Raw genomic sequence first — 14,881 nt, forward strand, 5'->3', positions numbered from 1 at the left:
TATGGCTTTGATATCTGATGTCAGTAGTTTGGTGACCAGCCATGGTATCAGGATCGCTGACTTAGCATCTCTCTCTGGGTCATGTTTGGCTTGTCTTTAAGGTGGTTGAGAGAACGATTGTGTCACTCGCATGAAGTGTTCCGCGCCTATCGCTATCTTACCTTGTGTCTGTAGTCCCTTTCTCTCTGAGGCAGTGGGAAATCTGTTGTCTGAGATTTATGTCTCACTAAAATGTTCTACATGCGGCACTGGAGATTAGCACAAGTATGGGTGGGGATGTTCTACGATTTTTCATTCTATTCTCCAGGTTTTAGAGCCCAAGGCTGCAGAGCCCACTTTTCATGCTGCCTTACATGCATACACTGGAACCAGAAGTTTGGTTGGATACAGCAACAATAAGTGCTTTATACATGATGTAAAGAAACAAGTGATTTGTTAACATGGTGAAACGGGTCAGGAGTCACAATTGAAAAAAAATCAATGGGGAAATGTAGATGAAGTAAGCAGCTACATGAGCTTATCTGTTAAAAGCCATAGTAATCCCTGAAGACCACTTTAAAGCAGCTCTGTCACTAGGATCAATGATCTGTCATCATGCTCAAAGGATTCAGTCCCGCCTTCTGGTGCTCAAACCTCTAATTTGCATATGAATAAAACACAGATTTCTCTGTAGTTGTTTAGCATTTAGACAAAAGAAAGGTATTGTTTTAATCAGTATGATATTTGTACCTATAAAACTGGCTGACCTGTTACATGTGAGTTTGGCAGCAAAAGACATCTGTGTTGATCCCATGTTCATATGTGCCCGAATTGCTGAGAAAAATGATGTTTTAATATATGCAAATTAGCCTCTAGGACCACAGGGGTGTTGCCCTTACACCTAGAGGCTCTGCTCTCTCTGCAACTGCCGAGCTCTCTCCACTTTGATTGACAAGACCAGGCAGTGAAAATATCATTGCGCCTGGCCATGTCAATCAAAGTGCAGAGGGCACAGCAGTTACAGAGGGAGCAGAGCCTCTAGGAGTAGCGACAACACCCTTATTGCTCCTAGAGTCTCATTTGCATATATTAAAACATTATTTGTTTTAGCAATGCAGGCATAGATGAACATCGGACCAACACAGGTGCTTTCAGTTGTTAAGCGCACATGACAGTTTCATAGGTACAAATCTACTGACAGATGCCCTTTATGGTCTTAGTTATAGATAGGTGGATCAGTAGGCAATCTGCAACTTGTCTCAGATGATTTTGTTGATGATGGTTTCTATTGAATAATGCACCTACTACTGTAAGTTACAAGATTTTTAGAAGTCACCAAACTCAAAACAGCAGACCAAGTGCATTTATTCATTTTGCACACCTTTTTGGTGGCTTAGTTGCCCATAGCAACCAATCAGTTTCCATCTATCATTTTTGATAGCTCCTTTGGAACATGAAAGGTGGAGTCTGATTGGTTGCTATGGGCAATTAAGCCAGTTCTACTTTTAAACCAGTTTGATAAAAGACCCCATTACTTTATATAGGGATGATCATTGCAATGTAGGAAATCTCATAATTGTTGGGTTCTGTAATAGAATGAAATGGTATTTACAGACGTGTTAATGAAAATTTTCCATAGTTGTGTATTATAGCTATACAACATACATTTATATTGTTTCCCATTTAGCTTAATACTTACAATCACCTTGTGTAATTTTTTTTTAGCTGGACTGGAATCTTTGAGGAATCTTCAGAGGCTAGTCTTGGATCATAATCAGCTGATATCCACTAAGGCCCTTGAGACAACACCTCTGCTAACATATTTGGACTGTTCGTACAATTATCTTACTGAACTTGAAGGAATTCAGAACTGTGGCCTCATGCAGGTTCTAAAGTTACAAGGGAATAATTTGTCAGAGGTAAAATGTTTGTCATCTCTTCTAAATGATGTGTCCTTAGTATAATTCCAATTTGCATGGTTGTTTAAGTAAAGATGATAATGGTTTAATTCTGGTGAATGTGCAGCCAGTTAGAACATTGCAACTGGAAATAAGATAACTTTGAAAGAGTCACTGTCCTTTCACACATTTCATTTAAAAGAGAATGGTGTAGCTAGCAAAGCTGTGAAGTCATGGCCTGTAGGGGTCTAACTTCCACATAATTACATGATTTTCCTGTTTTATGACGTAAAGTCAAGATTTTATGAAAGACACGGAGGCGAGTATTGCTAACCCTTTCTTTACTGTCCACCAATAGCAGCAAAGAACAAAACATAAGAAAAAGGTAACCATAGTAACAGGCCCCTCCCCACCCTATCCCAGTATAATAACCCCAACATCCTTAGGTTCTTCCTCTTTCTTTGGCGCGATGCCAGCAACTCAATGCTAGGAACTCCAGACATTCTTCCTTATCAAACCGAACTTTTCAACCTCATGGAACTGGAAACACTGCCTCATGGAACTGGAAACACCGCCTCATATTGGCGAACTCGGCAACTGTAGCCATACAACTCGGCAACTGTATTCAACTATTAGGCTCCTGACGGCCTTGATGAATCACTCTGAAAAATAAGAAACTGAGAATTTGGAATTACACCCAACTCGGGCAAACGTCCCTGTGGATGAAGATAATTAATTAATTGAATTAGTCAAAACAAGGGACAAACAATATCTCTGAAACAAAGAATATAACGGGTAAATATCTCTGAAACAAGAATATAACGGGTGGGTAAGGGCGGGGCAATACTCGCCTCCGTGTCTTTCATAAAATCATGACTTTACGTCATAAAATAGGAAAATCATGTAATTTTATTTCAAGACACGGAGGCTCCTATTGCGAGTTCAAAGCTGTTCCATCACAGACGAGAAAGCATGTTGAGGCGGACGAAAGTAGAATTCCCTGGAGGTGGATAGTCTGGACCAGTCCACCAACCGCATGACATCTTCCAGTTTCGCTCCCGCTACCACCATGGAGGTAGCGGCCGCCCCTCTAGTGGAGTGAGCCGTGAATACCGAAGGGTCCACACCTGCTAAGGAGAGAACCCACTTAACCCAATGAGCCAGCGTGGTGCTGGTGACGGGCATGAATGGACGACGGAATGAAAGAAAAAGTTGGGGAGAAGTTGGGGAGAAGCTGGAGAGCGATGAGTCAATGTACGAGCCTCGTACTCCTTGAGGTAAGCCACCGGACAGAGCGTCAGGGTTGAAGGGAACGCGGGATAATGCACCATCCTGATATGCGTCTTGGTACGGCGAGTGATGCTGAAAGTGACACCCTCTGTCGTGAATAAACGGGCGTCGTAATCCAGAGCTCTGACATCAGATACTCTCTTGCAAGAAATGAGGCATAGAAGAGTAACTAGTTTGGCAGGTAACTGACGCAAGGAGAGGTCCAAGTTGGACGGCCAGGAGGAGAAAAGGGACAGAACAGAAGACACGTCCCAGGTCATGGAGAACCGAGGCCTTGGCGGGACCCCCGAAGAAGACCAGGGGGTGTTGGCCAGCCGGTCAGCCATCAAAACCCAGGTGAGCTGATGAAATAGCTGACCTGAACAGATTAATCGTGTGGTATGCCTTGCCTTCTTCGAACTAAGATGACAGAAACTGTAGAATCTCCACTACAGGTGCCGTAAAGGGATCCAAGTCCTGTGCCAAGCACCAGCTAGACCAAGCTCTCCAGGCTGCTCTATAAGATCTTCTGGTGCCGCCCATGGAGTTGACGTACCGGACTGCCGAGATGTTGTCCATGCGCAACCTGATGCATGCCTTTGCTATTCCGTTCGCAAAACTGCGAATCGCGAAGGATCCCGCTAGAAGTTCCAGAACGTTGATGTGTAGTCTGGTCTCGTCCTCTGACCAACGTCCTCCGGTGATCACGCCCGCACAGTGGGCGCCCCAACCTCGGAGGCTGGTGTCCGATTCCACCGTAAAGTCTGGTAGGGGGCCAAAGATTGCTTTGCGGTTCCAGGCTGAAAGATTGTGGATCCACCATAACATCTCGGCCCTGGTCTCTGCATCCAAAGAGATGAGGTCCGCGTACGAAGCCCCCGCGTGTAGGTGGGCGATCTTCAAGCGCTGTAGGGCTCGGTAATGCAGCGGGGCTGGGAAGACTGCTTGAATAGAGGAGGCCGATAAGCCGGGCCAGGTGGCGCAGTGAGATCTGTGGTACTGCTAAAGCGCGGCGTAACTCCTTGCAGATGGAGCGGATTTTCTCTCGAGGAGATGAAGATTTGCCGTGGACAAATCCACGGTGAAACCCAGGAAGTCCATGATACGTGAGGGTACCAGCACAGATTCTTCCCGTTTGAGGAGAAATCCCAGACGCAAAAGGAGATCCATAGCCCAGTTCAGATGTTTGAGGACTATGGACCGTTCCTGGGCCATGATGAGGATGTCGTCCAACTTGGTGAAGCACCAAGGAGCGGATGATAGGCCGAAGGGAAGACATGTGAACCGCCAAATGCTCCCATTCCAAATGAAGCGCAGGAGGTCCCTGGAAGGCTCCGACACCGGGACTGTCAAATATGCGTCCTTGAGGTCAAGCTTCACCATCCAATCTTGTTGGAGAAGGACGTCTCTGAGGAAATGAATCCCTTCCATCTTGAAGTGGTGGTATCGCACAAACTCGTTTAAGGCTCGGAGGTTGATTATCGGGCGCATTTGACCTCCTTTTTTTTCCACCAGGAAGATGTTGCTGATAACCTCCGACCGCAGGTCTGGAGCAGGTTCTACCGCTCCTTTCCGGTAGAGGTCTGACATTTCCTAGTCTATCAGAGTCTGTGTCTGATGGGAGAGACTTATGGGATGAGGGGGAGGAAGAGAGACAGGGAGGTTTACAAATTCTATGTGGAATCCCTGAACTGTGGAGAGTACCCACGGGTCCGAGGTGATGTTGGACCAGACATGTGAAAAAAGACAGAGCCTCCCCCCTACACAAACATCCGAAGAATGAAGAGGAAGAAGTGCAGGACTTACCGTAGGTTTTTCTGGAGGCAGGTGGATCAGGTGCTGGTGTCTGGGTCTCAGATCTGGTTTGGGGCATCTGAACCCCGGCAGAAGGTGTGTGGGCCATAAGGGCCTCAAAGATTGACCTGGTGAGCGTGGAGGAAACAGAGCCCATAGCTGCAATAATAGCGTCAGTTACAGAGCGCTGAAGAGCCAGGGCCTGGGGATCAATAATTCTGGGATCTGAAGCTTCCCTTGGAGATAAAGGCCCAGGACTTACAGAGGCCTCCATCAGGTCAGGATCTGCGGGGGAAGGGGGGTTAGAGGCACTCTCTGCATGGACATAGTGCAGGGGAATGACAGGCTGCTTTACTGTAAAATCACAGGTGGTGTGTCCGGGTGAATAGTGGGCCCCAGTAAAGGTAGAGGGGAAATGCAACGAGGGTAATTCGTACCAGGAGAGGGCTGGAGCCTGAGGCAAACAGATGGAGGCTCCCCACGCTACTGCCGACCGGACTGAGGAGAGCTATGGCGTCTGAAGTATCGTGAGACTTCGGACGCGTTGGCCTGAGGGCGTGGCCACGGCTTAGAGCGAGGACGGGAGGTGATGTGAGTGGAGGGGCGGAATCCCAGGTCCCAGGAGACGGCAAAAAATGGCGGATCAGAGCGGCTGATGTGAGGGGGGAAAAGAAGCAGCAGGGGCAGAGGGATAGAATCTCCTACCCTATACCCCCCCTCCCCCGCCGGGGGGGGGGGGGGGGGGGAACGTCTGGTCGGAAGAACAATGAGGTAGGAAGGAAAGGGCAGAATGGGAAGGAATATTCAACTTTAGATAGTAAACCTATGAAAGAGTGATAGAGTAATAGAATACCTATGGGGAGAAAGAAGGCATATGGGGAAGGTAACAACCCCCCAAAACCACAAAGGGTATCAAGACACAATAGAAATTACCAACACAGTATATAGGATTAACATTGAATGAGAAGCACTTATCTTTGGTGGCAGCAGCAAAGAAAGAGGAAGAACCTAAGGATGTTGGGGTTATTATACTGGGATAGGGTGGGGAGCGGCATGTTACTATGGTTACCTTTTTCTTATGTTTTGTTCTTTGCTGCTATTGGTGGACAGTAAAGAAAGCCTCTGTGGACAGTAAAGGAGCCTCTGTGTCTTGAAATCAAATTTGCAGTCCACTGCCTGTTGTCAGGTAAGATCTGTCCCTAGTAACAGAGACGGCAGAGAAGTGTGGGTGTGACAGAACTGGCTAAGAACCTAAGCTGGATATATGAAATGCTTCTACACTGCTTCTAAAAATCACAGATCATACCTGACTTTCTGTAAGAGCTACTTCTTATCTGTTCTGTGAGCTCCGGCTCTGAAAACAAAAATAGTGGGAACTAAGGGAAAGGAAGTCACAGCAGTTGGGGGCCGGCAGATTCCACAGAAGGGAGACACCCCTACTTCTGAGAGAATTGCATCTAGCTGTGCAGCTGAAGAGGGGAATAATTAGGCTGAAAAGACATTAGGACATAAGGATAACTGTCATATTTTTTTATTTTAGTCTGTCAATGATTGCCAAAAGATCTGTAATTACCTTATAATAGCAACTTTCATTAATGTCTCCTGTGCCTTTCCACTGCTCCCTTAAAAGACCGTTGCTATGGCTCATCTGTCTCCGGCTAGGAAGACAGAGGGGCGGTCCTTCACACTGCATGCCTGTGTAACTTTACATTACCCTACTTCGTGAGATTTCCCTACCTCCTAACTTCCGGTCGCACCGGAAATGACGTGAGGAGGCGTGCCGGAGTTTTGACGATCTGCGCATGCGCAAAAGGGCAGTTTAGGGAAAATCTCACAGCAGAGTTATGCTGGACACCGGGACACTGCACATGCGCCGGAGAGCCTCGCCAGCCTTAGGCTAGGGAAAGATTACGGCCCAGTGCTCAAGCGCGGCTATCTACAGAACATCCATCCGATCTCCGCGCCTGCGCAGTGTGGGGGTAGGGAGATCTGATGGCCATTTTTTGTGTTAAATAAATATATATACGGTATATTTATTTAACCAAAAAAATCTTTCCCTACCTAATCTTTCCCTACCCTAAGGCTGGTGAGGCTCTCCGGCGCATGCCCAGTGCCCCGGTGTCCAGCATAACTCTGCTGTGAGATTTTCCCTAAACTGTCCTTTTGCGCATGCACAGATCGTCAAAACTCCGGCACGCCTCCTCACGTCATTTCCGGTGCGACCGGAAGTTAGGAGGTAGGGAAATCTCACGAAGTAGGGTAATGTAACGTTACACTTGCATTAGGCTTCAGAGTGAGGAGGTGTGTCTCTCTGTAATTCAATCTGATTGGCTGGCAGGAAGCTGCTGGCTAGAGCAATTTTGTATGAGGAGCCATCTTGAGAAGATCCTCATAATGTAGGATTTAAAACAGCCGTAACTAAGGGGAAAACTCAAGGAAAACAGTGGTAAGTGAAGAAACTAAAGATTGCTTTTATGCATAATGCTGCTGCAGCAGTAACATATGCTAAAATTGATTTTTTTATGAAAATATGTCAGTTATCCTTAACAGTTATGATTCTACAAAGAAGCACAGTCATTATGCAAACTTTTTTGAAAACTCATGTACGCTTTAAGGAACCTCTACATATAATGTCCCAGTTACAGAATTTACCCAATAGTTATTACATATTGTATTCACCAATACAGTAGAGTTGTTGCGATATCAAATTTTTTATTCGATTTCGATACCATAAAAAAGTATTGCAATACTCGATACCATTCGATACCACTAGAAAAAAATAAAACACCAAAAAGGCCACGTGCATTCCGCATTTTAAAAAATGGCGAATCGCCATTTTTTTTCTTTTCCAGCGTTCACCGCATAGATTTTTTTATGTTTTAATAGTTTGGACTTTTCGGACGTGGCGATGTGATATGTTTATTTATTTATTGTTTATATATTTTATATGTAAAATTGGGAAAGGGGGTGATTTATACTTTTTTTTTACAGTTTATTTAATAACTATTTCCCCCCTTAGGGGGCTAGAACCTGGAATCTTTTGATCCCTTGTCCTATTCACCCTAATAGATCTCTATTAGGGTGACTAGGACTTCACACTCTCCCTGCTGTCCTGTGCATAGTGCACACAGCAGCAGGGAGCTGACTATGGCAGCCAGGGCTTTAGTAGTGTCCTGGCTGCCATGGTAACCGATCAGAGCCCCAGGATTACACTGCTGGGGCTCCGATCAGAAGCTGCCACTAATGAGGAGGAGGGGACCCTGTGGCCATTGCCACCAATGAGAAGAGGGGACCCTGTGGCCACTGCCACCAATTATTTTAATACTGGGGGGGGTTGAGGGGGACGGGCGCACTGTGCCACCAATGATAATTAACCTTTAATACAGGAAGCGGGTATTGGCAGCAGATCAGCGGCAGTTAACCCCTCAGGTGCCGCACCTGAGGGGTTAACTGCCGCTGATCGCAGCTCCCTGTCAGAGGCAGGGTGCCGGCTATGCGATTCTGCTGACGCCACCTGCCTCCTGTATTTAAAGTTAAAGAGGACCTTTCATGAGCAGGCTACATAGAGCGGCGCCCAGGGATCTCCCTGCACTTACTATTATTCCTGGGCGCCGCTCCGTTCGCTCACTGTGCCCCCATTACCGTCTCCTGCTCCGTATGCTAATTACTACTATCAGAGCGATGGGCAGGAGACATCAGCTTCTCTCCTGGGCGTTCCTTCTCCCTGGCTGTGACGCTCTGCGCTGCGATTGGACAGCGCTACAGCAGGGAGAGGGAACGCCCAGGAGAGAAGATGATGGCTCCTGATTGCTCCGATAGTAGTAATTAGCATACGGAGCAGGAGACGGTAATGGGGGCACAGTGGGCGAACGGAGTGGCGCCCAGGAATAATAGTAAGTGCAGGGAGATCCCTGGGCGCCGCTCTATGTAGCCTGGTAACTTAAAGTCCGGACCCATTTGAAATCCTCCTATTATTGGTGGCGCAGTACCCCCTCTCCTCCCTCCTCATTGGTGGCAGCGGCGGCACAGGAGGGAGGGAGACACTGCTTCCTTCTCCTCTCTGCTGCTGAGGGTACATGAGCTCGCTCTCAGCAGCTGTGATACTAGGCTGCGCAGCAGCGCAGCCCAGTATCGAAGAAATGGAAATCCAGGTATCGTATCGATACCGGGACAAAAGTATCGATTGGGTATTGAAATTTCGATACCCGCAACAACCCCACAATACAGTAGACATCATCATACGTAAAATGGGTGTATTATAGAATGTCCCCACACACTCAACTCAGCAGTATTTTAAGAAAACAATTGCGTGCTCCTGAACTGTAGGTTGTTTTAATCCTTGCATCCTTCCTGAGTGTAATCTGCAGGATACATGTTATAGAGCAGCAGGAGCTGAGTAGATATATAGTTTTGTAAGTAAAGATTCAGTAAACCTTGTAATGTATTCATTTATATCTGATATTTGTTATTTCAGTTGTATATTGAGACGTCTTATCAGTGATTGATAGCATTCTCTATGTAAGTGTGTATACATAGCTGTCAGTCACTGATAGTTGTACACAGGGGAGGTTTTATAAGTGATTGGTAGCATTTTCTGTGTAAGTGGATATATATAGATAGCTGTCAGTCACTAATAGTTGTACACAGGGCAGGTGTTATCAGTGATTGATAGCATTCTCTATGTAAGTGTGTATACATAGATAGATGTCAGTCACTGATAGCTGTACACAGGGGAGGTGTTATCAGTGATTGATAGCATTCTCTATGTAAGTGTATATACATAGATAGCTTTCTGTCACTGATAGCTGTACACAGGGAGGTGTTGTCAGTGATTGATAGCATTCTCTGTGTAAGTGTGTATACATAGATAGCTGTCAGTCACTGGTAGTTGTACACAGGGGAGCTTTTATAAGTGATTGTTAGCATTTTCTGTGTAAGTCTGTATATATAGATAGCTGTCAGTCACTAATAGTAGTACACAGGGGAGGTGTTATCAGTGATTGATAGTATTCTCTGTGTAAGGGACCATTCACACGTCCGCAAGTGTTTTGCTGTCCGCAAATTGTGGATCCGCAAAACAGGGACACTGGCCACGTGCGTTCCGCATTTTGCGGACTGCACATGGCCGGCACTTTAAATTGAAATGCCTTTTCTTGTCCATGTCTGCAGACATCCGCATCTTTTGGGGCCCCATTGAAAATGAATGGCGGACGTGTGAATGGAACCTTAGTGTGTATGTATAGATAGCTGTCAGTCACTGATAGTTATACACAGGGATTGTGTTATCAGTGATTGATAGCATTCTGTGTAAGTGTGTATACATAGATAGCTGTCAGTCACTGATAGTTATACACAGGGGAGGTGTTATCAGTGATTGATAGTATTCTGTGTAAATGTGTATTGTAAGAAGGTACCTGGAATCATCGTGGATGGAAGGTATGTGTCACCGAGGTTCCTGGCCTCGGTAAAGTAAGATCCGGTATTTTATGTTTCAGCAGCAGCTATTGCTAATTGACACCTTGAGATTTAACATGGCTGTCATAGCTGATCCAGGATGGCTCTTACTGGGAGTAGTCAAAGTACTCCCCATGTTCCAGGCCGGGTTTTGCCAGGCAAAAAAACCAGCGAGCACTGCCAGGTGTGTGGATTTACCTCCCTCTGACAGTGGAGCTCAGGAGTCTGTGTGCTGTGAACTGAGGGCTGTGCTGGGATTTGAGGTTTGAGCCGGGCTGCAGGACAGGCCCCTCTAAAGGCGAACAGGCTGCCTATGGACTTGATTAAGCTGAACTGCTAACAGGGTGTGAATTAACACCCAGGAGAAAAGGTGACTTTTATTGTTTATGGACTTTCCTTGTGTGTGAACAAACACCAAGCCACCTGCGTTTTGTGATACACCTTATCTGCATTTTGTTATACACCAATGTGTGAATAAACACTGCTGTTTGATTCAAGAACTGTGTACTTTGCCTCTATACTGCATCCGCTAGTCCTAACTACCAGAACGAATCCCCACAATTGGTGGAGGATGCAGGGAAGCGCAGTGAGGCTGGGGTAAACGCCGATATATTTTTGGGTTTGCATTTTTGGGCACAGTTGTATGTCGTACATCAAACCAGCTGTCTTTCAACCCGTCCCCCACGACAAAACGGATGCTGTTGTGAAGGCCCTCATGGAGGCTAATTTGCAGCAGCGAGAGACCAACCTGCACCAACGGGAGGCTAATAAGCAGCAGCAAGAGACCAACCAGTTGCTGCTACAACACGTGATGGCTTTGCAGACAGCAGGAGCAACCCCAAGCGTCCACGATGCCCGGAAAGCAGTCCGTGCAGTGATCCCTAAGATGACACCTGCAGACGACATCGAAACCTACCTTGAGATGTATGAGAAAGTGGCCACCAGGAAAAAGCTGACCCGAGACCAGTGGGTTAAGGTCGTCGCTCCTTTTCTGTAATCAGAGTCCCATCAGGTGTATTTCGACTTGCCGGACGATCAAGCGGCCGACTACCCGAAGGTAAAGGGTGAGATTTTGGCAAGACTGGGGGTGAATGTGTTGATCCGGGCCCAGCGGGTACATCAGTGGGGGTTTAAGCCGGCTGAGCCCGCAAGACCCCAGTATTATGACTTACTCCATCTTTTGCAAAAGTGGCTACAGCCTGAGGTGCTAAGTCCCACAGCTATGCTGGATAGACTATTGGCTGACATATTCTGGAGGGCGCTGCCATCCCCTCTCCGACACTGGATCGGCCAGGTATCTCCTGGAAATGGTGGACCTGGTGAAACGCTATGAGGCCACCAAGAATCTCAAGGAGGGTTCTTTTGGGAGGAGGGTAGGCAAACTCCAGAACTCCCCACCCCAGGCCCACCGAATGAGCCAATGAAACCACTCAGGGAGGTTCCCCCTATGGGCTGGACCCAGCTAATCTGCTGGCGGTGTCAGGAACCTGGCCACACCAGGGCTGAGTGTCCTCATCGGGTTGAGCCCATGGACACTAATTGTGGTTACCTACAATCGCTATATGCTAGGAAACTGTGTGCCACAGGTACCCCGGAGGCTCTAGACCACTTGTGCCAGTTGGAAGTGGGAGACACTTAAGCGGAGGAGCTGCTGGACTCCGGGAGCTTGGTGACCCTGGTAAGGGCTACCCTGGTGCGGTCCGCTGAGTATACTGACTGGAAAGTTGGGGTGATGTGTATACATGGAGACTTGAAAGACTAACCCACCGCGCTGGTGTCTCTAACCACGGTGGCCGGCAGGTTGACCCACGAAGTGGCAGTCACCACAAATCTCCACTATGAACTCATAATAGGGAGAGACTTTCCAGGTTTCCCTGCCCTATGGCCGGTTGTGAGAGTTAAGGATACCCCTGAGACAGGAATAAGCCCAGGAGATTGGCCTTGTTCAGGGGGACGACCAGAACCCTGGGAACCTGAGGCCGAAGAGCCAGCAATAGGGGTGACCACCATTTTGGTGGAAGAGGGGGAGACAACCCCGTGTAGGGTAATGGTGGGAGACGTGGAGGAGTTGCCACCGAGTCCTGGGTTGGCAGACCTCAACATCTCCGTCAACGTCTCCGGAGAGTATTTTGTTACAGCCCAACAACGAGACCCAACCCTATCCCTGGCCTGGGAGAATGTGGTAATACTTGATGAAGTACCCCAACAACCTGAAGCCGAGTTGATGTTTCCCCGTTTTGTGCTCCTCTCAGAATATGCTATATTGGGTAAACCAGCTGCGGGGTGAACCTGTTGAACAATTAGTGGTGCCCGGGGCCTATCAAAAACTCATGTTAGAGTTAGCCCACCAACATGTTCTCTGGGGTCATCTGGGACTGCAGAAGACACAGGACTGTTTACTACAACGGTTTTACTGGCCCAGTGTCTTTAGAGAGGTGGATGACTTTTGTAAGTCTTGCCCGACCTGCCAAACCACTAGCCCCCAGCACCTGTTCCGCAGTCCCTTAGTGCCCCTCCCAATTATCGAGGTACCATTTGAGAGAATCGCTATGGATCTCGTAGGCCCATTACCGAAGTCCGCTAGGGGGCACCAACACATCTTGGTCATCCTGGACTACGCCACTCGGTACCCGGAGGCGGTGCCACTGCGACATACATCGGCCAAACTCATAGCAAAGGAGTTAATGGAGATGTTTTACTGATTGGGGATACCCAAAGAGGTTCTGACTGACCAGGGGACTCCTTTTATGTCCAAGGTCATGCGGGAGCTCGGTAAGTTCCTGAATATCAAACAGATACGGACATCCGTCTATCACCCGCAAACTGACGGCCTAGTAGAAAGGTTTACTCAAACATTAAAAACTTTGTTAAAACGAGTAGTAGCTAAGGATGGAAAGGACTGGGACGTGCTTCTGCCCTATCTTATGTTCACAGTGCGAGAAGTGCCCGAGGCCTCTACTGGGTTCTCGCCCTTCGAACCACTATATGGCAGACATCTACGTGGTCTGTTGGACATAGCCAAAGAGGTGTGGGAGCAACAACCCACACCATATAAAAGTGTTGTTGAATATGTCACCCAGATGCAGGAACGTATGGAAACCATGTTGCCGCTGGTAAAGGAACATATGAAGGCAGCTCAGCGAGCTCAAAGTCGGGTGTATAATCAGCAGGCTCGGGTCTGGATCTTTAACCCGGGAGATCAGGTTTTGCTTCTGTTACGGACAGTGGACAGTAAGTTACTGGCTATGTGGTAGGGACCCTACAAGGTACTCGAAAAGGTTGGAGAAGTAAACTACAAGGTACACCAGCCAGGGCGGCGGAAGTCGGAGCAGGTGTACCATGTGAATTTACTCAAACCGTGGAAGGATAGCGAGACCAGTACTGACGATAGCCCGCGGCCGATTTTTTTCTAGTGGGAGATGTCCCGGACCCTAAAGTCTGATGTAAGGGAAGCGGTTGACACAGTGAAGATTGCTGACAGCCTCTCCTCTAAACAGACTCAGGAGGCCAGGGAGTTTGTCAGCAGGAACACGGATGTGTTCTCAGACCTCCCTGGACGCACGTCCATAATCCAGCATGACATTGTCACTGAGCCTCAAGCCAAAATCCAGTTGAAACCATACCGGGTACCAGAGGCTCGGCGACAGGCCATCTTTGAGGAAGTACAACTAATGCTTCAACCAGACATTTTCGAGGAGTCTAGAAGTGAGTGGGCCAGCCCTATAGTACTGATACCCAAACCGGATGGGACGTTGCAGTTTTGTAACGATTTTCGAAAATTAAACGAGGTATCTAAGTTCGACGCGTATCCCATGCTCCGGGTAGACGAGCTGATTGAGAGGTTAGGACAAGCCCGGTATTTTTCTCTTTTGGACCTCACCAAAGGGTACTGGCATGTACCCTTAACGCAGGCTGCCAAAGAGAAAATGGCCTTCATTACACCGGAGGGGCTGTACCAGTATAAGATGTTACCCTTTGGTCTGCATGGCACCCCCGCCACTTTCCAAAGGCTAATGGATATTGTGCTGCGACCACATCGTTGGTACGCTTCAGCTTACCGGGACGATATTGTCATCCACAGTACCGACTGGGAAAGTCACCTGCCCAAAGTGCAGGCTATAGTAGACCCCCTTCGAAAAGCTGGACTAACCTCTAACCCCAAAAAATGTGCGATGGGGTTGGAGGAGACAAAATACCTGGGGTATGTCATTGGGCGCGGAGTGATCAAACCCCAAGTAAACAAAATAGAGGCGATAAGAAATTGGCCCCGACCTGTCACCACTAAACAAGTAAAGTCGTTCCTATGAATGATAGGCTATTACATGAGATTTGTTCCCCACTTTGCCACTATAGCCGCGCCCTTGACAGAGCTCTTGAAGGGACGAAAATCAGTGATGATTCGCTGGGATGAGTGGACAAAAGAGTCTTTTTCCACTTTGAAATCGGCCCTGTGCGAGTCACCGGTTTTGGTGACGCCCGACTTCTAT

The 14,881-nt window shown here is 47.6% G+C and overlaps 1 protein-coding gene across 1 annotated transcript in view; it reads left to right on the plus strand.

The window, feature by feature from the left end:
- Positions 1-14,881, plus strand: part of LRRIQ1 (leucine rich repeats and IQ motif containing 1) — a 183,135-nt gene that overhangs the window by 42,074 nt on the left and 126,180 nt on the right. Inside the window, exon 10 of the mRNA XM_040408559.1 lies at positions 1,705-1,898. Coding sequence (XP_040264493.1) covers positions 1,705-1,898 — 194 coding nt within the window. The remainder of the gene's footprint in view (positions 1-1,704; positions 1,899-14,881) is intronic.

This window comes from Bufo bufo, chromosome 1, assembly GCF_905171765.1.
Source record: "Bufo bufo chromosome 1, aBufBuf1.1, whole genome shotgun sequence".
Lineage (NCBI taxonomy): Eukaryota > Metazoa > Chordata > Amphibia > Anura > Bufonidae > Bufo > Bufo bufo.